Source organism: Phyllopteryx taeniolatus, chromosome 9, assembly GCF_024500385.1.
Source record: "Phyllopteryx taeniolatus isolate TA_2022b chromosome 9, UOR_Ptae_1.2, whole genome shotgun sequence".
In the NCBI taxonomy this organism is placed as follows: Eukaryota; Metazoa; Chordata; class Actinopteri; order Syngnathiformes; family Syngnathidae; genus Phyllopteryx; species Phyllopteryx taeniolatus.
Genome location: NC_084510.1, coordinates 19,530,235 through 19,556,986, shown reverse-complemented (window position 1 = coordinate 19,556,986; position 26,752 = coordinate 19,530,235). Strand labels below are relative to the sequence as shown.

At 38.5% G+C, this 26,752-nt stretch overlaps 1 protein-coding gene across 3 annotated transcripts in view; it reads right to left on the bottom strand.

The window, feature by feature from the left end:
* Positions 1 to 26,476, bottom strand: part of col2a1b (collagen, type II, alpha 1b) — a 59,652-nt gene extending 33,176 nt beyond the window's left edge. The window contains exons 1-17 of one of the 3 annotated variants that reach the window (XM_061785193.1): positions 26,340 to 26,473; positions 26,133 to 26,249; positions 21,878 to 22,087; positions 19,412 to 19,428; positions 18,566 to 18,598; positions 14,801 to 14,833; positions 14,661 to 14,714; positions 12,101 to 12,202; positions 10,584 to 10,664; positions 8,239 to 8,283; positions 5,630 to 5,683; positions 4,974 to 5,027; positions 3,476 to 3,529; positions 1,972 to 2,025; positions 1,823 to 1,876; positions 759 to 803; positions 57 to 110 (exon numbers count right to left, since the gene is read on the bottom strand). In XM_061785193.1, the coding sequence (XP_061641177.1) occupies positions 57 to 110; positions 759 to 803; positions 1,823 to 1,876; positions 1,972 to 2,025; positions 3,476 to 3,529; positions 4,974 to 5,027; positions 5,630 to 5,683; positions 8,239 to 8,283; positions 10,584 to 10,664; positions 12,101 to 12,202; positions 14,661 to 14,714; positions 14,801 to 14,833; positions 18,566 to 18,598; positions 19,412 to 19,428; positions 21,878 to 22,087; positions 26,133 to 26,223 (1,035 nt within the window). In that variant the 5' untranslated portion in view covers positions 26,224 to 26,249; positions 26,340 to 26,473. Of the gene's footprint in view, positions 1 to 56; positions 111 to 758; positions 804 to 1,822; positions 1,877 to 1,971; positions 2,026 to 3,475; positions 3,530 to 4,973; positions 5,028 to 5,629; positions 5,684 to 8,238; positions 8,284 to 10,583; positions 10,665 to 12,100; positions 12,203 to 14,660; positions 14,715 to 14,800; positions 14,834 to 18,565; positions 18,599 to 19,411; positions 19,429 to 21,877; positions 22,088 to 26,132 lie in introns of all 3 variants that reach the window. The other 2 variants (XM_061785192.1, XM_061785194.1) reach the window with 2 other exon arrangements.
* Between the last annotated feature and the right edge of the window lie 276 nt (positions 26,477 to 26,752).

Sequence of the window (26,752 nt, the reverse complement as noted above, 5' to 3'; positions counted from 1 at the left end):
AGCACGTTACATGAAATATTGTTATCTGAATAAAGCTTCATTATTTAGGCACTCACAGCAACGCCACTGGGTCCAGGACGACCTCTCTCCCCGGGCAGACCTCGAGGTCCCTGTGGAGGTCATAATGGTGTCATTAACACTGGACCTATACACATTTGGTATACAGTACAGTTGTGCCTTGATGTACGTTAATTCGTTCCGTGACCACCCTCATATTTGAAAACACTCGAATCTCAAATATTTTTTTCCATCCATCCATTTTCCAAGCCGCTTATCCTCACAAGGGTTGCGGGCGTGCTGGAGCCTATCTCAGCTATTCCAGTGAAAATTAATTTACATGTTTAGTAATAGAACCCCAGTATTGTATGATAAAAACATACAGTAATTTGTGCATCATGGCACGGTTGACGACTGGTTAGCAAATCTGTCTCACAGTTCTGAGGACCCGGGTTCAAATACGGCCACACCTGTGTGGATGTTCTCCCCGTGCCTGCATGGATTTTCTCCGGATACTCTGGTTTCCTCCCACATCCCAAAAACATGCATGGTAGGTTAATAGAAAACTCTAAATTACCCGTGTGAGTGTGAATGTTTGTTTGTTTATATGTCCCCTGGTAATTCTCGCTGGTTTATGTTTAGTTGGAAAGTAAACTTCAACTGGAAGTGTCAAAAAGCAGCTCTAAACAAGCATCTGCCAAATTCATAGCTTGGATCTCGGAAAACTCACAAGTTGAGGTATATAATGTAAACAAACATACCATTGGTCCAGGAGCTCCGCTCTCTCCAGGAGCACCAGACTCTCCCTGCACACAGGAAGTTAACATCATCATCATCATTATTTTTTTTAAATGTGGATTTTATACAGAGTTATATGGATTGAGTGAAAAGAACCCCCCGCCCCCACAATTATACAGATTTTCTTTCAAGAAAAATTCATCTTTTTTTAGATAATGTATGATGTTCTTTGAGATGAAGTCAGATTTTTTTTAAACAAAAGGTAATTTTGTTTCTGATGAGAACATTGTAATATTACAAAAATAAAATCTCGTAAAAAAAAGTTGCATATTCTCAAGAAAAGTTTCATCTTTTAAAATAAATTAAAAAAATTTTTTAATACATTTGAATATTTAAAATATTTTTCAGAACAATATTCAGATTTTTTTTTAGAAGAAAACGTTTCCTGACAAAAGTCATTATAGAATGAAAATAAAGTCAAATATTTTGGATAATAAAAAAAGTTCATTTTGTTTCGGAAAGTTACATTTCATTTTACAAAAATTCATATTTATAAAAACAGCAGATTTCTCTCTGACAACAAAAGTCGTAATTTCACAAAAATAAAGTTCTATTTTTTAGGATAAAGTTATTAATATTTAATTATTCATTTTCTTTATTTATTTTTTTTTTTTAGAAAAAAGTCATTTTCTGAGATAAAAAAAACCTTATTTTCAACAAAAACAAAATCAGGATAAAAGGCAATTTTTAATTCAAGATAAAATTCTGATTTGTTTTTAGATAAAACATATTTTTTTCCACAAAAGAAATTTCATATGTCTCAGAGAAAAAATCATAATGCTATTTTGTTTACAATTTTTTTCAAGAAAAACAGTCAAACTTGAACAAGAAATTGAATGTATTTCTTTAAAATGACATTTGTATTGCCTTTTTTTTCTAGAAAATCTTGAAAAATACAACTTTATTCTCACAAAGAAAATTTACATTCTTAAGGCTATAATTAGGATGTTTTTTTCTCATAGGCTCAAATACTCCTTCGGAATATATAGTGGGGTCATAAAGATTCAATAAATGTAATAGATCATACCTTTGACCCAAGAGCACCGGTCTCTCCCTTAGTACCATCAAGACCAGGGTATCCCTAGACCAACAGACAGAAGAAAACATTATTAATGAACAATTAAAAAAATATTTCAAAAATTGTTGGAAACAATGACGAAGACCAAGCGCACTCACTCGATGTCCCTTGATGCCAGGCAGGCCGGGCGTTCCGGGAAATCCGCGAGCTCCCTGCAAAGCAGACAACATGTGAGGTGGTCAGAGGCTGACAAATGAACGCCTACCTCAAATAGATGCCTTTTTCCATTCGAAAAAAACAACAACAACAAAAACTTCCGTTTACACACAGATAGTTTGTTTACATGTGGGCATTAATGACATAAGTGTATTTGGTCTCTGTCGCTAACCAAAACAGAAACAGACTGATCAACCGAAGGGTGGAGTCTTAAAAAATATTTTTTGGTTTCATCAAAATGGCTTTGGCAAAAGACCCTGACAAATTGTCACTCCACAATGTTGTGTCTATCAGTCCTTTGGATTTACATTCAAACGCACCTGACATAAGTTGTAATATGAGCCAATATGGTCTTTGAGACTTTCCCATTTCACTCTCAATAGTTGCAATTTTCCATTTAACTTCATACTGTATTCATTGTATTAAGTAGAGTTACAATGTTAGAAATGCATTCAGGTCAAGCGCCAACACTTATTAATAAATTAACTGCAGGCAGCCATATGCAAAGAGCAAACTATCTAAGCTTTTAAGATTTTTGGCTAATGTCATCATTTAATGAACACGTGGTGGACCTTCATTTAGCAACATGATTCAGTTAGCAAGATGACTGTGTACTGTTTAACAAATATATTTAGAATTTCTCTTTTTATCCATGCATCCATCCATTTTCTGAGCCGCTTCTCCTCACTAGGGTCGCGGGCGTGCTGGAGCCTATCCCAGCTATCATCGGGCAGGAGGCGGGGTCCACCCTGAACTGGTTGCCAGCCAATCAATTGATATTTCACTATGATAAAGTGGACATGTTAAGCTTGACCGCACCCAACCACACACATCATGTTTGGTAACTTATAATAATACCTCAGAGTTTCATTATTCTGTGACATTTTTATGATGACTGAGTGATTCTGATGAGGACACCAAAGGCACTTTTTAGCTTTATTGACTCATATGCCGATAAAATTGTTTAATGTTATTCCAAAATGTGTTCATACAAATAAAGACAACTTGCTCCGATACAGTTTTTCCCAACCTTTACTGAGCCAAGGCACCTGTTCTACGTTGGAAAAATGTCACGACACACAACCATACAAAAATGTCACAGAACGTATGAATACTGAAATAATGATGATCCCGTCTCAAATTATTCACAAATATATTTACTCGGTGTGAAATATGGGGCTGTTTAGCTAAATAAGAAGCTATTATTCACTCGTCTGAATGGCAATAGGTGGATACACAGGTTAATTGGACCTTCTGCCGTCTCGTGGAAGTCACTGTCACTATACGTCCCTGAGATATATTTGTAATTTTGGAACACATTAAGTGGAACTGGATAATTCTCCACAGCGGCTCTTGATGATCTCTCATAAGCAGCCTGGTTGGGGATCACTCTTATAACAGGCGCCCCCAGCCACCTGCAGTTAAGTACTGTAATGTCACACTCACCTGCGGTCCAGAAGGTCCACGCTCGCCTGATTTTCCAGATTTGCCAGCCTCACCCTAAAACATATACAAAAATGTAAAAAAGAAGGAATTAGAAATACCACACATTTTGTGAGCCTTTGTACAGTGCTGCTTCTTATAATTATAATTATTGGGCAAGTAGTGCTCCGAGTGCGTACATAGTGACATCGAATGTCTGCTGCCATCCAGTGGCTAAATAGAGAATGACATCTCTATGTCAACGCATGAGTCAGGAACCGAAATGATATGGATTGTGGATTGCTTAAATGCTTCATTGAAAAATAAGTACAACGATGAGGTTTCCGATAATAAATGATCACGTGATACTCTCACACAGTTTAACATGTTGCCTTCAGCCTTAAAATAGGTTGAAACTTTGAGGACAAAATCAATCAATCAAATTCCCAAGTTAAAATTTGTAAAAAAAATAAAAATAAAAATAAAAAAAAATAAGGAAATACATAAAAAAATACAAAATAAAAAAATTCAAATTAAGTAAAATAGTTTTCAGACTGTGACATCTATTGTCCAAAGTTCTAAATACATAAAATATTAAATAAACATAAATTAAAATAATTACAAATAATCTTTAAACAATTACAGAAACAAAACAAAAATAATCAAATAAATAAGTGCTTCTTGGATTCCTCATAACATTTCATGCCATATTAATATTTATTAATAAGAAGAAACAGATTAAAAAATATTATCTAACGAAATTCACAAATGAAAGATATGTAAAAATAATTCTGAAAATACATAAGCTAGTAAAAATATATAAAATAATTTTTAAAATATTCAAATAAAAAAGTCCTGCTTTTATTCCTCATAACATCTTAGGGAATTTTAATATTCATTAATAATAACAACAAACTAATAATTAAAACAATAAAAAAACTTAAGATGACCAAAAACTTTAAAAGCATTACATACAAAAATAATTGCAAAAACAATTAATCAAAAAGTAGTTATTTTACTCCTGATAATATTTCAGGCCATTTTAATAATTAATAATAATAATTACCCAAAAAATAAAAATTAAGAAAAATATACAAACAGTTATAAAGGAATTAAACAAAACTTCTTCTTTTTTTTTTATATTTCTTACAACATTTGAGGTCATTTTAAAACTTTCGTTCACTAAAAGTGCAAACTAACTGCAGGGACTTCATGATGAAACTCGGAACTTTTGTAGGACCATTGTGCGTTTCGACTGCTGGAACGAGGGTCTAAATTTAGTTCCAAAGTAATTAGTTAGAATCAAAAAAGACACTGATAAATTTATACTTTAGGGTGCAGTGGCTGCAATTCTGAGCCTGATTGGAACATTTTAGTTCCTGGAACTACAAATACCAAGAGGTCAAAGTTCTTGGAACGCTGAGTGGAAATGGGACTAAAGTAACTATCAACATATCACTCTGAATCTGAATTAAAGCAAGCCACATTGTTTGCCTTTCATTAGTAACTTTTACACACTCACGTCATCGCCAGGTTTTCCAGAGGGTCCAGGGGGTCCACGGGGTCCCATGGCGCCCTGTAAATGGCGAGGAAACGAACACAGGTATGATACCAAGATACCATCGGCATTGTGTCTTTACTTCACAAGCACGCGGTCCACACAAGTCCCCTTCAGTGCGCTCGTCGAACTTTTCCCAGTTGGCGAGCATTGCTTTTAATCACACATAATTATGCGGTGTTAAAGGGGAAACGCAAGATAATCCCAAACTCCACAGGGGAAGATTAGCACAGCCCCCAGGTTCAGTCTACCTGCTGAGGGATTGGTACTGGGCAGGGTTTGTGATTTCTGGAAGCTTCATTAGGGGTAAATAAATGGGAGGAAGAAGCAGAACGTGAACTCAAACGGCAGCGAGGGTTTGTCTACATGAATAAATCCATAAAAGAGAAACAGATGTTATTACAATCTGCACATGGCCACTTGTGCACACTGTCAGGAGCTCAGCTTTGACTCATAAGTGGAGCAAAATGTTGAATTTGTTTTTAGAAAATGCCGTAGGGAGGAACAGCAAATAGGTGGATGAATAGAATGAAGGACCAGTTTGCATTCATAGCGATGATACATAGTGAGATGATATATTGATATAGCATAATGTATGCAGAGGTGGGAATGACACTCACAGCTTGTCCGGGTTCTCCAGCCTCTCCGGGGCTGCCTTGGAATCCTTGAGGGCCCTATAGAAGGGAAGGAGAGGAAGACGTTAAAAAAAATCCATCCATTTTCTGTCCCGCTTATCCTCATTAAATAAATCTGAATTAAAATTAGAATCAGAATTACAGTTATTTCATAATGATAAACTTATTAAAATAAGATGATTAAAAATGACTAATCTCTTTGATTTATTTTAATAAAATAAAAATTAAAGAAACAATAAATAAATACCACAAGTAAAAATGCAAATACATACAATTTAAAAAGAATTAAGGAGCTAAATTAACTGATCCCAATGTGTTCTGTAATACTTTGGTAAAATAAATAAAATAGAATTAATAGTACAGAGGAAAATTAAGAAGTTAAAGATGACTGATATCATGTGTTCTCTAATACCGTAATAAAAAAATTAATACAAGTAAAACTAATGAAACTATACAAAAAAGAAACTGAATAAAATATAATTCATCACCTAAAAAGAACTGATCTTAAAGTATTCTTTAATCAAATGAAAATAATACATAAAAAAATAATATAATATAATAAACATCGATATCAATATAATATAACACAAAAACGGAAATTACTAAAAATAATAAAATGCGTAATAACGTCAAATAAAACAATAAAATAAAGCTAAATAGTACCGATTCCATGCAATGTGTGCTTTAGTACTATAATAAAAAATTTAAAAAAGTAAAAATAAAAGTAAAAATGTAAATTAAGAAGCTAAAGATTACTGAGCGAATGTATTCTCTAATACTGTATGGATACAAAAAAATCATGAGCTCATAAGCTCTTGTCTTAAAGGATTCTCCAATAAAATAAAAATACATACAATAAAAAAATAAAAGTCAAAAAAAGTCCATAAATTAAAATTGATAATACTCAAAATAAAGAGTAAAACAGTGTAATAAAATCAAATAAATACAATGAATACAAATAAAAAATCAATTAAGAAGATAAAAATAACAGAGCTGATCATGTTCTCTAATAATGTAATAAAATAAATGGGGAAAAAAGGAAAAATTCAAGTGAAAACAAAAGTAAAAATGTAAAATTATAAAACTAAGAAGCTAAACAGCTTTTTGTTCGCTAACTCTGTAATAAAATAAAAATAAATAAATGAAAACAAGAAGGTAAAATCACTGATCCTAATGTATCCTCTAATACTGCAAATAAAAGAAAAAAGAAAACAATAAACAAAACAAGGGGGAAAATATGATTATAAGCTGATCCATTGTTTGCTTGATATTTGGCATGATTACACATGACTCCAAGAGACACCCATTAAATAATGGTAGTTTGTATGAAGGTACATAAAAAAATTAAAAATAAATAGTAAATACAGTGGTTCCCTTGAGATACGAGTGACGCAACTAATGAATTTGTCGAGATAGGAGGATATTTTGCTTTGACTTGCAAGCGGAAACTTGAGATACAAGTTCTGTATGGTGGCGGTGAACTCAATTCAACTCACTCCACAATAAGCAGCAGTTAGTTTATTTAAAACAACCGAACATTGCCTTAAGAATGGCCCACTAGCTTCATGCTAACATAAAATGGAAAACGCGATTGACGTGCAAACACTTAGCATTGATTGTCGCGGCAACAGATATTTGAGCACAAATAGCAATACACGTAGAAAGATAATGTAACAATAACAGGAATATTTTATTTATCCTCCACGAAAAATTACTAATATCACAGCATCTTATTGCGTCACTTACAGTAGTCCTAGAAGCAGAACACTTCTTCGTTTGTGTTTGCATGACTGTATTATACTGCCTCCCAGTGGCCAAGTTGGGCACACCAGAAGGAGTAACACAATGAATTGGATTGCAGCATTAAATCATGATGCACAAAATGAATTGTTTACATTCTAATAATTTTTTTTATTACTGTTTTTATAAAGTACAATATTATAGAGTGTTATTTTTCCTTCTTAAAAAACACAAACACCATATGTTTGTTTCTTTCAGGGGAGGGTTGGAATGGATTAATGGCATTTCCATTCATTGCAATAGGGAAAGATGATTTGCGATCAGAGTGTTTTGAGTTAGGAGCGTGGTCACGGAACAAATGAGACCTGTATCTCAATTACCACTGCATAGGGCATTTGGATGAGATTTTACATGGGCTATTTGATCAGTGATTCAAGCCTCAATCTTGACAACAAAACTGAAGATGTGCTTTGAGCGCTACTGAGGGCCATCCTCGTTTTAAATGCAAAATCATTTTTTCCTCCTCCACGTAGTGTATATCAAGTAGAGACCCGTCGGCGGGCATCGCCTGTTTAGTTTGTTTTCCCTCTGCAGGCTAAGAGGAAGCTGTGAGGCCTACAGGTGAGGAGGAGGAGGCGTAGAAGACAAGGGCGGGGGAGCGAGACATAAATTGTCAGGTGTTTTGGGGGGGGACACCCTGGAGCTTGCAGCTGGGAGTATTCCACGCATTCGCCGCTTTGTAAACACCTAGTTTGTCCGGGTTATGTGTTACACTCGTCAGTTCTTGCTGTGAATTATCGCGTGTATGTGTGTGACGGGAAGTGAACTGTAAAGTTTATACTGTGCGTACTTACAGGAGATCCAGTGGGGCCAGGTGGTCCTCGGGGACCCATTGGGCCCTGGAAGGACAGGAACGACACAATCAGTAATTAACATCTTCCAGCATCCATAAGATTAGGTACACCAGCTAAGATTCCATATACCTTTACTAAACTTACTGAGGTATTTATTCAACAATATTATAATTGTGGTGGTGCTTCTGTTAATTTAATATTACACACACTTCCCAGTATAAAGTAATGCCACAGTTGAGCAATTATGTTTTTCTTTTTTGTGGCATCTCATTGTTATTTAATGCTTCGTTAATATACTTAAAGAGAAGGTTTGCAATTTTCAAAAACAACACCTTTTGTCATATTTGTTAAAACTGTCACAATTACCTGACAGGAGTACATGAATAAAATGATCTGTGACAAATTCTGCCGTCTCTGTCCCCATCTTGCACCTCTAATTAAATTTTTAAGAATTCCACCGCACACGAGGAAAAACAACCAATCGGAGAACGAAGGAGTGACCGACGAAGTGTCAGTCATTTGTCGTGCTCTCACAGGCACACTCAACGCCTTGCGCTGACCTGTTACCTTGGGCTTCGGGGGCTTTGCTGATAAAAATGCCAACGCTACCAACGTAGCAGCCGCAGCGAACATTGGCTTGTTCACTGTGCTGATGCTAGCATAGTATTGCGAGCGCTGCTATTTAGTTGAAGCTGGGTTTGTGTTTTCTGTGACTATTTATCACGACTGCACACTTTCATAATCGCATGCCATTTTGGGAGGCTATGTTTGAGAATTGTACTATTTTTTACCAGTCCTTTTTAACACAAGTTTCTTTACTTGTATTTACCGGTAAGTACCGAGTGTGAGTACTTTTACCATCTCAGGCAGCGACAGTACAGTACAGTATTTGAAGCTCACTAATGGCTATAAATCACCTTGTCTTTTTGGTTCTCAAGCTATACCACCTCCACATGTAAAAAAATCATTTGAAATTCAACAGTGTCATCCACCCTGGTTGTGCAGTTCCATGGTTGACAGTTCAGCGGCATGTTTGAACTCTGCGTGACTTCTTTTAGGCGGCGACACGAAAGGAAAAACAAGATGAACGCGGGTCTAATTATTCCCCTCAGCAGCAGCAGGTGAGATTCCTGCGACTCATTTCTCTTCGGCTCAGCCTCAATCTCAACCCCCCCCACGCCCGACCACTTAACATGAGAAAAATCACATTCTGTGAAGGTGATGAGGCAAACACTCACTTTGGTGAAAAGACGTGGGGAATTAAGCGTTAACAAGTTCTTTAAATGGCTAGGATGGGGAGAAATGTGCTTAACATGTCTGCCTCACAATTCTGAGGTTCTGGGTTTGAATCTCGGCTCCAGCATTTTTGCATGTTCTCACCGTCCTTGTGTGGCTTTTTTCCACATTCCAAAACTGAAGACACGGACACAGGAACAAAGATTTAAAATTGTCCATAGGTTTGATTGTAAGCGGGAATGCTTATTAGTCTACCAGTGTCGTGGGATTGGTGTCAACCAGTCCAGGGTGTACCCACTTTTCTCGCCAAAAGTCAGCTAGGAAAAAACACTGCCCTGCTTTCTTTGCCCAAAATCAGCTGGGGCAACCAGTCCGTGTCGTACCCCGCTTCTCTCGCTAAAAGTTAATTGGGATTGGCATCAATTTACAGTATAAGCACAAGCACGATAGAAATTGATGGAAGTTCTTCAAATATTTTGAGAGTTAAACATATGCCCTCATAACCGTGCCTTTCAGCATCTTGGCTCTGCTTTAAAATAATCACCCCCCCAAAAATCGAATAAATGTGGCACAGTGGTCCTCAGATGTGAATGAAAGTCACCTTTGAGTGGGAGCGGGAAGCCTTGACCACCGTGGCTTGAGGATTATCAATGGAGCTCTGTAATATCATAACTTCGGCATATACTGTATGAGTGCGTTTAAGAGGGTCTCAGTAGCAGTGTTGTTCCACAGTGTGGTACGAGTCGGGGTCCAGCGCGTATGTTTTTTTTAATTAAATGTCACTCTTCCAGACTTGACCGGGAGCCAAAGTAAAGCCGCTGGTCTGGTCCTGAACTCTTGATTCCGTCTTCCAAAAACCTTTCCGAGCGGAATAATCTTCTTTAGTTGAAAACCTTCCTCTTTCCTCACCCTCCTTGATCATTTTAATTCCCCGTCATGATGACGATGAAGTATCCATCTCGTGGAGCTCCTCTGGTCCCGCAGGTCAGTCAGCACCCAGATTTTTTTTTTGTTCTCTCTTTTAAACCCGCAGCTTTGTGAGACATTGATGAGCGCTTGCAAAAGGAAAGAAGATGAAGAAAAAGAAGAAGGGTAAGTTGCTGGCTCACCATGGGTCCTTGCATCACGCCCATCTGAGCGCCACCGCCGGCCTTCTCGTCGAAGCCACCCGCCATCTGAGCAGCAAAATTCTGAAGAACAAAAGACCTCATGAGTTAGAGAACAAAACATTCCAGTACCCTGGTTTTATCGCTGGGTATAGGTTCCGGACCCACTAAAATAGGTCAAAATCTGCGATCTAGAGACCATACAAAAAACATCTTATTAAAACACTTTTAAAATACGTAAACATATTTGAACACACCAAAAAATTACAAGCATAAAATGTATAGAAAATACTACTGTAGTGCTTGCATACATGCATGTGCCTTTAAGAGGCGGGGGTCTGGTGGGGTGCCGTGTGAGCTGTGGCTGACAGCAGCATTTGTGTGAATGTCCTCATTGTGTTTATGCGTTTTAGTCTTTTCCCAGCGTTCAATAAATGGCTAAAAAAAATGCATCGGTTACTGTGGCTCTCCTTTCCTACATGCGAGGGCATCACAGATTTCTGCTTTAGACAAGTGGATCAATTTCACCCAAAAGTGATTTGCACACGTTTCATAACCTCAAAATCTCATAGGTTAGGAGTCATGGAAAACCGAGGACCCTCTGTATTATCTTTGCAAAGGCAGATTCAATATTAGTTCGTGCAAGTGTTGTTGTTTCTGTTCAGCGTATACAGTATGGCTTACTAGGGTCCGAGTACAAGGCAGTAGGAAGGCCCTCTTGGAATCGTTTGTTATTCATCATCTGACGAATAAATGGTCTCAACATAACAGAAAAACTCGAGCGTGCGTGTCCCGGTCAAAATGTATGTGTATCTATGTAAAACTCACTTGGTAGCTCCTTGTGGAAAGTTAGAATAAAATCAGTCCCAGAAACCAGTTTCACAGAGAGCCATGAAATTGAGTGGTCGTCTCTCTCATAACAGAACGCACGGAAAAGCCTTGAGGATCTATGCTTGAAATTCAACACCAAGTCATCCATTTTGGTTCAAAGCAGCCATTTTGGGTGAATTCCAGGGCTTGTACTTTGAAGAACTTCTACACCTTGCCTCTGTGGGGGGCAAGCCAGCCCAACTCAATGCTGGTCCCAAACTTGGATAACTAGGGAGGGTTAGAGTGAGCAAGGGCTGTAAAATCTTAAATTCTGTTTGGGTGACGATGGATATTTGACTGGAGATTTTTTCAACGGTTATTCCCGACACGCGTGGTCGAGGGCTGTCGGGGTGGCCAGTGGGGTGGCCATGTTTGTCGCTGTGGAGGCCGCGGGCACCCCCTTGGCTCCACCAATGCTAGGCTCACATGCTCTTTCGAGGTGACCGTCCAGCTCCCCTTCACAAAGAGTCTCCTGTTTTTTTGTTTGTTTTTTTGCAATAAAAAAACCCCACATTAAAAATAAGTAACTTCCCTGCCCTTTTCCTACTCCCCCCACTACCTTCAACACCCCTCTTTTCTCAAAGAATGATGAGAATTTTCTATTGATCTTTTTTTCTGTCTACTGTCCCTGAGCATCGCGGGATACTTACTCCGCCAAGCCCAGGGGGTCCATTAGGTCCTGGTGGTCCAGGGGGCCCAGGGTTTCCGGGGGTGCCAGGCTCGCCATCTCTGCCACGAGGACCGGATGTTCCCTGCAATCAATAGAGAGGATAATTTACTGTACTGTACATTCAAAAAACAGACACTGATCATATCATTAATGGTATAAGAAGTTGTTTTATTCCTATTCATTGAATTTTCGGTGCAAAAAGAATCGCATTTGTAATATTTTGAGTTGCCTTATTGCCTTTTTAAGTAAGAGGCTTAATAATAAACATATTGAATAAATAACAACCCGACAGCGTCAATCAAAACCTTGCAAAGTTATGTTGACAGCTTTTGTACCAGATCTGATTAGATTGTGTAAAATGCTGTGGCACACGAGTTGCAACGTGCTGCCAATTTTTTTTTTTTGTCTGAGTTTGTTGTCACATTTCTGTCAGGCCAATTATATTACATACTACTCCTGCACTCACTGTAGTAATCTCGCCACACTGCACTATTTGCATATCTGTCGTTGACCAATACTGGCCACTCATGCCAGAGTAGCATCTTCCCCACTTGCACACTGACTGAGGAGTATCTGCAACATTTGCACAATCAACATTGTCACAGATGATCGCACTACTCGTCACTTTAACCTGCATACACTCCTTGAAGTCTCGGCGCCCTTTGCACAATGGTCATTGCGCCGGACTATTGCGAGATTAGTCACTCGAACTGCTCTAAGTGCTAGAGGACTCTGCATCTTTTTGCACAATTGTCAAAAAATTATAATAATTTGTACCGGCATTACCAGATAACGAGCAACCCTTTATTTTCTCAGTGAGTTTTTCTTAATGTCTTTATGTCTCAAAAGTGTTCTCTGTCAATTGACTGTCTGTTGTCGTACTAGAGCGGCTCCGACTACCGGAGAAAAATTCCTTGTGTGTTTTTTGGACATACTTTGGAAATAAAGATGATTCTGATTCTGATATTAATAACTTAATATCACCATAAGGTGTTTTTAACACTTTCCCATTTCACCAACCAAAAGTTGAGATTTTCTATTGAACGTCATATTCATTTTATTCAGGAGATGTTATGCTGTTATAAATGCATATTTACCAAGCCCTCACAATTGTTTTTAAATTAACTGTAAGAAGACAATGGACATGCAAACAGCTAAATATGGGAACTTGCTGACAGGGTGGACACTTAATGATCACATGGTGGACTTTTTGGTAGCAAGCTGACTGTGTACCGTTTAACAAATAGATTTTGAATGAATTTCTAAAAGGTTTTTATATCGATTGATATTTCACTATGACATGGACATGTTAAGACTGACAGTATCCAACTTCATACATTATATGATGAAGATTACAAAACAAGTGTAAATATTTGTTCTGCAGCTATCCACTGTGTCAGCCTTTGTTGAAGAAAGACAAAATACTGGTTTTAATGTCACTGAATACATCATAGGGTTTCTTAAAGGGGCAGTAACCCCTTAATGGCAGAGTGGACAGCAATTTCAGGGACACGCAAAATATTCAATATGAATGTGTTAATAGAATATACATGATCAAAATGATTCAATTCATCAAAAAACTCGTTGAGGACAATAAAACCATGTAAAAAAATATTTAGTATAATTTAAGCACTTATTACACACACTGTAATTAGCAAAGCAGTGGGACATATATAATAAGATATCAGAGTTAGATTGTTCTGCTACATTTTCATGTTGACTGAGCGATTCTGATGACGTCAAAGGCACTTCATAGTAATATAAAACCTAATGTTAATATCATTGCTGTATTGCGAAATACAATATGTTGAAAAGATTGTTTGTGTATATTTATGTCATACAGTACCCAAAATATATTGTTTATAACAAGTCAAATTACCCCCTAGTAGCTTTGTTAGTGCAATAGTTTCCGCTTAGAGCATGTCCCTGCTGTTATTATTGACATTATGCACCTTGTATCTACATTTCTGTTGTATATATTTTCACTAAAGTGTTCCATTTTGGTACACATACATATCTTTGTAATATGGCACTATTTTGCTTCTTATTGTTGCCAAGCAATGATGATAAAGTTCTATTCTGTTCTATTATGACAGTGTTCCCTCATTGGACGGAATGTGATGTAGAGAACACTACACTACTGCTGCTGGTGGCTAACAATCAATTAAGCCTCAACTTTGACTTTGTAGCAGAATGGGTGTAAATATTCTCCTTAAGGACATGTTCAAGGTGTCAGATGATGCATGTGTGGACAAATCACAAGAATGTGCTGAGAGGTGGCCGGCCATGTGTTATACTTGCATATAAACAAAAAGTGTGTATAACACGCTGATCGAAGGTTGTGTGGTTTGCTGTGTGCCCACGATGAGCGGCCTTGGGTTTACATTAAGAGTCTCCAACAGGCCTGCTTGTGTCCCAGCTTAATGTAAATAACCGGTGACTCAATGAAAGGCCGCCTTTCTGCATACTCGTATCTGCCCATGCCACCTTAAAGGGACATACTGTACCTCTTGAGTCAATACAAAATAAAGGAGACTGACCTTCTCTCCCTTTTCTCCTCTTGGTCCTCGATGTCCCTGTTCTCCTGGTGGGCCCTGAGTGAGTAAGTCATGTTAGATCCAAGGCTTACTCACTTTACATGCACTGAATGAAAAAATTAAAAGTATGACTGAGAACGGACCATTGGGCCAGGTGGTCCTCTTGGTCCTACGACCTGTGTTGTAAGAGACGAAAGAATACATAGATTAGTAACTAGAGAATTCATTTTCTGTAGAAATTGTGGGTGAACTATAAAGCATAAACTGTTTTCGAATGCATTAAAATGGGTGAAAAAATGTTGAATGTGAGACTAAATAAAAGCTTAATTGAAATGATAGAAGTACATTTTTAAAACATAGCCATCATTTTTAGATTGATGCAATGGCAAATGTGGAATACTAAAAAACAGTTTGGAGGGGGAATGGTTTGAATTGTTTGAGAAATGTGGAAGGAGGAGGTAAATATGTTAAATGTGTGCATTGGTTGGGGAATGTCGTCGTAGGAAATGTGAAAAATAAAAAAAATATGGGAATTTTCGGAATGGGAAAGATATTTCCCAAGATATGTGGAAAAGGTCTGCATTGGTTTGGCAATGCTGTCATGGAAAATGCGGAACACAGTAAAATGTGCGGATTTGGGCAATGGTTCCCAATAGGGGTGGAACGGTTTATAAAAAAAAAAAAACGCCCAAACCATTCGGTGCGACTGTTTTTGGTTCCGCGTGTCCTGTTCAGTTCATAACACGCGCAACTCTTTTTTTCTCATTTACTAATGAGGCGAAGCAGTGTACAGTAGCGCTAATGCAAGCCAAGATGGTAGTGCGCGTGGTTGTGGCGTTGTGCAGGAAATGCCATCCGGGTCATGCCCTTCCAGCGATACAGCAGCCAATCATATTGTAGCGGGGCGCGTCCTGCCTTGAACTCGAGTCCAATCCATAATAATGCGAGAGAGACCATCGTAAGCCACCACTAGTCTGTATCTCTCCAAGACAGGATATCACAACTCACCGGAAATAATGTTGTCCCGAAATGTATGGACCTGACTGGAAGTCTTAATCAATGCTGCTAGTAACATAAAGATAACGTTTATAGAGTGAACTTAATGCATGAGCTGAGCTCATTCACATATGATTATCATCAGTAGATAATAATAATAATAATACACATAAAAACCACTGCGCCAGCCCTATTGGATATGAATTATGAAACGTGTCAGTTTATGTGCCTCATATAAGAATTATGTAATAACTTGAGTTTTTATTTAGGAGAGTAATGGTTAGATCAGTGTTTTCAAACCTTTGTTGAGCCCAGGAATTTAGTTTATATTAGAAAAACCTCCCGGTAAACCACCAAATAAAATATCATTTAAAACACGACAACTGAAATAATGACCTTGTCTCAATTTAGTCACAAATCTATTCATTGTAAACTCTAGGATTGTTTAGTGGAACACAAAGCTGATATATTTGCAGGAAGCCATGGCTAATTGTGTTGTAAGATTGCAACACTTGGTTGGATACACAGCTTTGTACCTTTTGCCATCCAGAAGAGCATTTAATTGTTCTGCCCATCATTACACGCCGTTGGCATAGCTAGACAAACAAATATACCTATATTTCTAATTTAAAAAAACAATTTAAATAATATTAGAATAAAAACAACAATAATAATTAATAATAATATAATAATATAAAATTAATAAAACTGAAAATACTTTCAGTTTTAACCTAACTATACAAAACAATAGATTTTCCGAAGAGTCACCGTGTACTAAACAGAACCAAAAACAGTGACCAATAAAACAGAGATATTTACGAACCGAACCGTTGATACTGTGAAATGTTCCACTCCTAGATTCCGAGATATCCCGAATTTTGTGAATACTTTGAAGTTAAAATGGTTTGAATCAGTTAAAGAATGTGGAAGGGTGAGGTACATTGTAAAATGTTTCATTTATTTAAATATGATTAATTTGAATGAAGAATGTGGATGAATGGGAAAAGTTGGAATTTAGAGAATGTGAAAAAATGGTTTCCAATGTGTCTTAAATTTGGTGAATGTTTTGAAGATATGATTGTTAAGAATTGTGGAAGGAGTAGCGTGTTGGAAAAACTGCCGCGAATCATATTACTAAAATATACTACATACTACTATAAAAGATTGTGGTACAGAATAAAATTGTTAATATGCTTAGTGTTCATGGTAAAAGGTCTACTAATACCAATGCATCCCTCAACATTCCTTTGCAGAGCTTCAAAAGACATTTTGGATGTCTTTCCACTTTACAAAGGGGGGGTGGGGGGGGGGGGGGGCAAGGCATTATCTCCCCCAACACCAACACCACTCATCAGAGCAGACTCGTTACTAGCTAACCTCCAAATGGGAAAGCATTTAAACGAACGATAGGATAAACAACTCCGTTTTTATTTGCAGCCGCAAAGTAGCGTGTGTTCAGAGGGGCAAAGTATTTCCAGGTGGCCCAAGCCTGCGACAGCCTTGTAGGGCTTAGATAACAATTGGGCCTTTCTATCTCACTGCGTACATATCAACAGTACTGGGGAGCAACTAATGACATGTAACGACATTACATAATTGAATTACAAAACGTATGTAATTGTAATTCTTGACATGTGAGTGCGAATGGTTGTTTGTTTGTATGGGACCAGTTCAGGGTGTCGCCCAGAGTCAGCTGAGAAAGGTGCCAGCACGCCTGCGACCATAGTGAGGATAAGCGGTATGGAAAATAGGTGGATGGATAACCCATCCATCCATTTTCTACCGCTTATCCGAGGTCGGGTTGCAGGGGCAGTAGCTTTACCAGGGACGCCCAGACTTCCCTCTCCCCAGCCACTTCATCCAACTTTTTCGGGGGGATCCCGAGGCGTTCCCAGGCCAGCCGAGAGACATAGTCTCTCCAGCGTGTCCTGGGATGTCCCCGGGGTCTCCTCCCGGTGGGACGTGCCCAGAACACCTTACCAGGGAGGTGTCCGGGAGGCACCCGAATCAGATGCCCCAGCCACCTCATCTGGCTCCTCTCAATGCGGAGGAGCAGCGGCTCTACTATGAGATTCTCCCGGATGACCGAGCTTCTCACCCTATCTGTAAGGGAGAGCCCGGACACCCTGCGGGATCTTGTTCTTTGGGTCACGACCCACAGCTCGTGACCATAGGTGAGGGTAGGAACGTAGATCGACCGGTAAATTGAGAGCTTCGCCTTTCGGCTTAGCTCCTTGTTTACCACAACGGACCGATACAAAGTCCGCGTCACTGCGGACGCTGCACCGATCCGCCTGTCGATCTCCCGTTCCATTCTTTCCTCACTCGTGAACAAGACCCCAAGATACTTGAACTACTCCACTTGGGGCAGAATCTCATCCCCGTTGCTTTTGGAAATTTCCAAAAAGCAACGGGGAATTTCCAAGATTACAATTTTAGTTATATTTGTCTAAATTGTGCACATTTGTCATTAGGTCAACATGGTATGGTATGGTGGTTTTCCACATGGGGGAGACATATAATGCAACAAACATTTTTTTATTACGTACATACATTTCATTGTTTTGTTTACTGGTTATTATTTGTGTAAAGAACAAATATGTGATGAATTCCAAAATAATGATCTATACTTTTAATCCACATTTTAGAGGAAACATCCAACAGTCCTGTTGATGCATTCATTAAGAAATGAATAAAAGTCATTATAATGAAATCAAATGTAATTAGTTACATTACTTTGAGAATGTAATTGAAATTGTTACACTACTATTTCATTTTCAACAGGGTAACTTGTAATTGTAACTGACTACATTTCCAAAGTAATCTTCCCAACACTGCAACAACAACACTATCAATATAAAAGCTTATGCTTCCTTTATTTGTGTGTTGATCGTTGAGTGGTATTAACTTACATCTGTAATATCTCCTGGTTCACCTTTCTGGCCCTGTGAGAAAAAAACGACAACAACAAAAAAACAGTTAATAATAGATGCTGTGCCCAACTATTGAATCTTCCACTTCAATAAATAAATGCCACGCCTCAAATACCCCTCTGCGCGATTAAAATAATGTGGTGTCAGAATAGTGCAATATATATTATTTCAATCTAACACTACCACAGCAGCAGATTTACCATGGAGTCAGAGACGTAATTGATGATGGATAATAGTGCAATATTATTTTTAAATATCATTATTTATATACAATACGATCATAAAAGTTGCCCTGTGACCAGTCCAGGGTATAACCTGCGTTGTAAAAAAAAAAAAAAAAAAAAAAAAAAAAAACAGATTAAAATAAAAATGCAGTACTCCTAGATGCCTAAGAATGCCCCACTGGTACTGCATGAGGGAGTACGGATTATGTGTTTTATGTTATTTGTGACATTATGAGGGACAGTGACAGGTAATGCCTTGAATAACATATTAGGACATTTTATAACCACTTTGAGGGAACATGGTAAAATGCTTCAACCTAAGACAGTAGAGTACATGCCCAGACATTACTGAATTAAAGTCATCTAATAGTAAACTCTCCTTTGTATGATTAGCCAAGTAAGATATTGAAATGAAAATCTCCTGCAGTCTCACTGCATCCATGAATAGAACAGCTTGGAAGAAATAACCACTGGTACCTCAACGTCGAAACATCTAAAAGCTGTAGGCTCAAAAATGAACACAGGACCTTCATTACACACACACGCGCACACGCACACGTACACACGCACGCACGCACACACACACACACACTAAGCTCACCTTTGCTCCAGGTGTTCCTGTGACGTGGCAGTAGAGACGATAAAAAAAGAGTTAGCACACAGGTTAACATACAATGCAAAAACAACACATTTTAAACGTCTCTCTCGACACGCTGATAAGCTGTTTTTTACTCCACTCTAAAGAGAACCCTGCAAAAATGTGATATTTTGGTACCCCAAATTGCCCATTTGGATGTTGCTGAAACTCCATCTTGAGCGTAAAAGCGTTAAAGCAAAAGGCAGATGTTTCATACCATCCGCCAGGCAGCAGGCGATGGTAGAAAGCACATCAAATACAAGGTGACCCCAAAAAATGTACTCACGCTTTGTTTCGATCTAGGTGTTTATTTTCATATTTAAAAGTCAAATTAGTTTATGTAAAGAAAATAACATACAATTTGACCAGTTCACGGTGTAGGGTGTACTCTCGCCCAAAGATAGCTGGGATAGGCTTCAACACACCCGCGACCCTAGTGAGGATAAGCGTAAATGGATGGAAGGATGGTTATAGTAATTTAATGGCATTAAAGATGTGGTACTTAGACTCCCTCTAGTGGTATGAAAAAGAATCACTGAATTAATTGCTCAAGCTGTGCATAATGTTAAAGTGGTTTAACAATTCTAATCCAGTGCAGCACATTTTCAAAGTGTAGTTCAGATGCATTTAAATACAATTTATTTGTTAATCTTTTTCGAAGTGTTTGTTTCCTATCACTGATTTAGGTACAATTTGTCTTTAATTCGGCAATAGATATTAATTTAATCATTATTTATGGAATTTTGTTTTTCTTTTTATATTTCTATATTTAAGCACAGTGTTGATGTAGAAAATGTGCTTAATGTTACAGCGGCTAACAAAAATATTAAATATACTTTTTAGGGATAAAAACTCGACCTCGTTTATGCTGAACATTCAATATTCAGCCAATATATGCCTACTACCTACTGTATTTAAATTTTACTCATTACGGTGTTACTCGAAGAGACAAGTATTTTTTGAGGCGGTACTTTGTGTAGAGTTTGAGAGAGCGAGAGACCTACTGGGTCTAAACAAAAAATATACTCGGCAGTCAAAGAAAGTACATTTTTAGGTGCACCTTGTATGTATGTAAATAACATTATCACACGTATTACCCAATTGTTGCTGTTGTTTGAATGCAACATTGAAACATTTGAGCTCCTAAAATAGTGGAAATAACACATTTGCACTGTCCAATGAAAATCATCAAAAGAATATTTGCGTTTTTGGTTTTTAGTACAAGGCCAGACAAATCACCAGATTTGAGGGAAATGAAGGACTTTTGAACATTTTTATGTAAAGAAGTACATGCTTCGGCAGGGTGAAGAAATGGTCAGCGTGTGTGCTTCACATTTTGGAGGTTAGGTGTTCGAATCCGGGCTTTGGCCTTCCTGTTTTGCGTATGCATATTGTCCCTGTGCTCACGTGGGTTTTCTCCCACATTCGAAAAATGCATGTTAGTTCCATTTAAGGCGCGAAATTGTCCATAGGTGTGAATATGAATGGGTGTTTGTCTATTTGTGCCGATTGGCTAGCGACCAGTCTAAAGTGTAGCCCACCTGTCGTTCAAAGCCAGCTGGGATGGGCTCCAGCTCACCAGGCTGAAGAACTATGTTCTGTAAAATTGACTGTCTGTTGTACTAGAGCGGCTCCAACTACCGGAGACAAATTCCTTGTGTGTTTTGGACATACTTGTCAAATAAAGATGATTCTGATTCTGATTCTGATTCTGATAAGTGGTGTAGGAAATAGGTGGAATTACATACTTTTCATTGGACAGTCAAAATATAAAAATATTTCCTCATATTAACTTTAAAAATTCTACTGCCAGTCAAGAAAAAGAAAAAGTAGCGCACATAGAAGCCAAACTTAAGAAATGTGGACTTCTAATGAGAAACTATGCAATTTAACACTGCTGACAGCTGCGGCTGCGCCTGTAGTTACTGCCATTATGTCTTGCACAGTTAACAAGCATGTGAACGGTCACAAAAACAAAGCATCTTATTCAATCAACAGGCAGGCACTTGATTTCACTCATGCTTCCCCAGTGAGTTTTTTTTTTTCTTTTAAATATAAAACTCATTCATGAAGCCCTAATAGTTTTCTCTTCACATCACACACAAAAGCACTGAGAGAGTGAGGGATAGAAATGTGAAGCTGCGTCTCCTTGAATTGAGGTATTTACTTTAATGGGTCACACGTGTGTTTTTTTAACACCATGCTAGAAAAAAGACTATACCTTGTGGAAAAGAAGAAAAAAAACTTTAGGGAAGCATTTCAATGAAATTCGCATTTAAAAAAATTTTTTTTTTTTTTAAATCATGTATTTACTTTGAGGTGGCAAACAGAAAATAAGGGATTTTCTCCACCTGCCCCAAAGTAAGTAACATGAACCTACAAGTGGTGGGTAATTTATTTATGAGAGGATTGAGATAAATAAATTCCAACCAATGGGCGGCGATGGGTCAGCGGCGCAGATGGGGCAACACTCTCCGAATGGGATTTCGGGCTTGGGGCAGTCTCTGAGCTCCTCGCAGACTATTTCGTCACACAGGACGGTTCCGGTGTCGCACACGCAGATGCGACACGGCTCGGGCTTCCACACGTCCTTGTCACTAAAGCGCTGGCCGTCCTGCAAGCAGCTAAGAGCATCCTCCTCTGCGCCGGCCAGAGGGCACGGGTGTCAGGGCCATGCGTGGATGGGAGGGGGAGGGGGGAATGAGATTGAGTAACAAGATAATCACATCATATGGATTTCATAGGTACAGGTGCATCTCAACAAATTAGAATATTCGAGAAAAGTTCATTGGTTTCAGTAGTTCAGTTCAAAAAGTTTATTTATTCATTTAACAATACTTCTCAGAAGACAAATTCTTACCTAATTTCTATACTAAAAATCATTTTGATATGTTTTAATTTAATATTCTAATTTCTTGATTTGGGGTTTTTATTAGTTGTAAACTCGTCAAAAGATGGAAAAACATGAATTTATATCTATGGTACCTTATATCATGAATTCTTTTATGGGGGAAAATTAAGTTGTAATATCATGGGAAGTTGTAATATTATGGGAATAAAGTCATATTTTTTCAAGAAAAAAGTCTGGATATTTACAAGGATAAACAATCATAATTTTATCAGAATAAAGTTGTATTTTTATAATATAAAGCCAAAATATTATTTCATTTATTCGTTAAAGTTTGAAGAGGGAACAAAGTCAGATTTCAAACAATTGAATTTGAAATATACAACTTTATATTTGAATATTCCGCTTTAAATCACTAAAAAGACATAGTATATTCTTATCATTATCCACCTTTTCTTCTACCCCCCCCCCCCCCTCCCCCCACAACCCCGATTTTATTAATTCAGTGATTTCAGATTTATGTGATACATCACAATTGTATCAGAGCTTTTAATTGTCACAAAGCTAAGGTAGGGAATTGTGTTATAATTGGTTTATTATAGTCTGGTCCCCAGCTATGCTATGCAACTTTGTTAAATAATACATCATGAGCATTTATTGAAGATGATTTCTCCCCCTACTCTAACTTATTAAGATCCACCTGTATATGTTGGAAACAGTAGGATGGAATACACTTACCAATGGGTCCTCCTCATACACACATCATAACTACTTCATCCAATACTTCAAGTTGTATTTCTACCATGATGCTTGCCTGATTAAGTTCCATAAGAGAGGTAAAACATTATATACACCTGTCAATGTGATGCAGTGCAGTTTGACACCACTGCAACCACTTTAATCAACAGCAAAATCGAGCGATATCATCTTTACAGAGTCACGTGTTTCGTGCATGCGCGCTTCATGTTGTGGCTGCTCGCTCAAAACAAATAAAAGTACCACACTCATTTGCATTAATTTCCGTTTGACACTGTTGAGTGAAGCCTGACGTTTATACGTAAACCCATTGTGATTCACAACACATTTGTTTGTGTTGTGCTTTCTGGAACTTACACAAGAAAGTGTCAAAAGACTGCAAGTTAAAATAGTTCCTTCATTCGGCAAAAGGATCTTGCTAATTTAGCAGCATGAGCGAGAGCAGGGGTGTGCAACCTAAAGCCTGGGGCCATAGAGGGCCTGAAAGTGCTTTTAAAGCTGACCTGCTATTTTAAAATGATTTTAAAAAGAAATAAAAAGCCCCCAAAATAATTTGACCAACAAATGGTCAAAATACATTTTGTGATTGCTGCAGTCATTTGCTCATAAATGTAGTATGGCCCTCGGATGACTGAAAAACAAAAGGCTTCTTCCCACTGACCAACTATACATTTAAAACATTGGATTGAAAAAGAGTATAAATCGGTTTGGACATATCGCAATAGTAAAAATGTATAATTAATATATCCTAACATAACTTCTTACAGTCTTTTGTAAAACAAAACAACAACAAAAACACACACATTCACTAAAAATTTGTGGCAATTATGAATCACATTGGTTAGTATAAACTGGGACGCTTAATCCCATTTACAGTCAACCTAGGACATGACCACAGGGTGGCGGTCTAATATTGCAGGATTGAGCCTTGCAGGAAATAATTTCACAAGAGCTGAAGACCATGTGCAAATAAAAAAAAGAAATACAATAAAATAAAAACCTTAAATACAGGGCTGGATTACATTTATTGGACAGGAGAGACAGATTTGGCATACCAACGTCAACTTGGCTGGCCAATCCGATGCCTCGCAATGCTGCTACTGTACTTTAAACCCCCCTTCCAACAATGAGCTTGTTGGTCCTTTGTCGCACTGGAGTTGATTTTTTTCCACTCACAGATGCTGTGATTGCATGTGCAACTCAGAAAAGCTCCCCCACCCTCCAAATACAGTAGCCGTGGTTAAATTTTTGGAAAAGTGCTCAGGTGGAGATGACCTAAAGGCCCCCCGCGTGCCATGAATGAATGAGGCCTTTCTGGAGGGGGCGGACAGAGCGGGCAATTCACAAACTTTTGGCCTTGCATAAACACAGCATGGGTTTTTGGGAGCCCACCTGGGTGCCGGGGGTTGGGTTGCTGTCTGAGGTGGAAAAGTGCTCAGCATTCATGTACACACCTTTTGATGTAGGCACATGTCCGCTTCAATCAAAAAAAGCTGTTGCAACAATGCAAATGAGACGCCTCTCTCTCGTGCTGGCAACTTTGCTCTCCAGAAGAAAGGAGATGGGGGGGGGGGGGGAATGAAAAGCATAAAGTGCTCCCAGGTGCATCTTGAGGAGCTGTTTTCCATCTTATGCTGTCTGGTGAAATTGTAGCAATCCACGGCCCTGTTTTTTTTTTTTCTTCACTAAAAGGGTCAAAAAGCGACCTAAGACTCCTCAGATAACTTTACTACCACTCTCCATCCCTTTTTTTTTTTTTTTTGCCCAAGTTAACAGTGAGAAAAGAAGGGGGTGCATTATAACAGAGGGCCCAACGTTTTTTGAGGGTAACCTGAGACCTGACTGGCTTTGACTTTGGCCCAACTATGCCACTTTTGTCCCCATTTTTAGGCTTAAATACATCTTGAATTAGCTCCTTCTGAAGATGATAACAAAAGCCCCCATCTTATATATTTTTTCCAATCATCTCTTGCTTGCAGGCAGGCTGACTGTCACATTTTATGGCTAATCTTTAAAGCAGATGGAAAACTATTCCTGGAGCCTATCCCTCACTCTTAAACCTCTCACGGGTACTCAATTTCACTTCAGAGGGACTCTATTGCCAATTTATTGAATTACTGATGGAGTGGCTCTCATTTAAAATTGTCATGCAAATATTAGTGGTGAACTTGAAAAAGGGAGGCAAGCACAGATTTGCCTGGATGCCCTCTGACAGTAATGGAATGTGAACACTTTTCACCAAAGGCCCTTGAGCCTGACCACCTTTCAGTTGTTTTTGCCCGACCCCTCCTCCTCACCCTCAATATCAGTGATTATCTTAAGTGTGACACGAAAGAATCACTGAATTAGATATTTAAACTGTGCATATTAGTGTCTTCAACTTTTTTTTTAAATCCAGTGCAGTACATTTGTTACGTACAGTTCAGTTGTATTTCACTTTAAAGTATAATACATTTGCATTGAATCGTTATTAAAGTGAGTTTTTTATTTTATTTTGCTATATTCACGTGCAGTGTCAATGTTCAAACAACGAATAATGTTACAGTGGCTTACAATTGTATACATTTTTGTAGGAATATAAACTTTTTTTTTTTTTTTTTTTTTTTTTATGAACACTTGGTCCGACTAAGCTACTGTATTTTAAGGTTGGTTAATTGTGGTGGTACTTGGAGAGCCACCAAATTTTTAAGCGCAAAAACTTCGATAGCCACCGCTATATATTAAGTGAATCTAGTTAAAAGGTGAGCGTGGCATTGCTCATAAGCACCCACAGGTGTTCATCTTTGAGGCAGCAGGAAGAGGGAGAGTAGGGAAGACACCCAAGGGGGAGTGAAAACTTGTTGATCGTTTTTCACTTTTACTCACTTACATTCATAGTAAGTAGTTACGTTTTATGCCACCAGGCATCCCACTTAGTTGCCAGAAGGTCCACACAACTGTTAGTCACGCACACACACCTGCTCTTCAGAGCCGGCGAATTGTTTTCCAACTCGTGCGTAAAAGCACCGCACTGTGCGCAAAAACGACCACTTGGACTCGTGAGGATAAGAAGAAGCTGTCAGAAAAGTAAAGGGGACTTACGGTTATCGTCCTGACATCTGACAATGGCTAATAGGCACACTTGTGCAGCTGCAAGTAGCAGTAGAGTCCTTGAATCCAGGAAGCTGACCATGTCTAAATATTAGACACGCAGTGAGCCTGGAGGGGAAAAGAAGTTTTTGCGCGAACGGAGTCTCTCAAGTGCGTGTGTCCTCCAGTGATTTCAAAGCCGCACCATTCGACAGTCACCTTTGTTGAGCGGCGACGAGGGGAGGAGGGGGGGAAATCCGGCAGGCAGGACTCGGACCTGCAGGAACAAGCTCAGCACCGACCGCTTTGCGGGCCACAAGCGGTAGTTTTATGTCCCTGTTGCCTTCAATGAATCTTCGTATATTCCCAAATATCAGCCCGGCCCCTTACCCCCCAGTGAGGCTGAAATCTGAGCTGACTTTCCCTCCCATTCTGTCTCCCAGTTCCCCCCATACCTCCTTCCATCAGTCCTAGACCACTCCTTTCCCCACGTGCTGCCACTGAAGCCCCCCCTGTCCAAAAAAATAACTTGCTTCCCAACTTTGCTTCCCTCCCTCTTTCCTTCATGTCGGGTTCATAGAAAGCTTTTCATGCAGCTTTTTTTGTTGTTGTTGCTGTGACCCCAATGAACC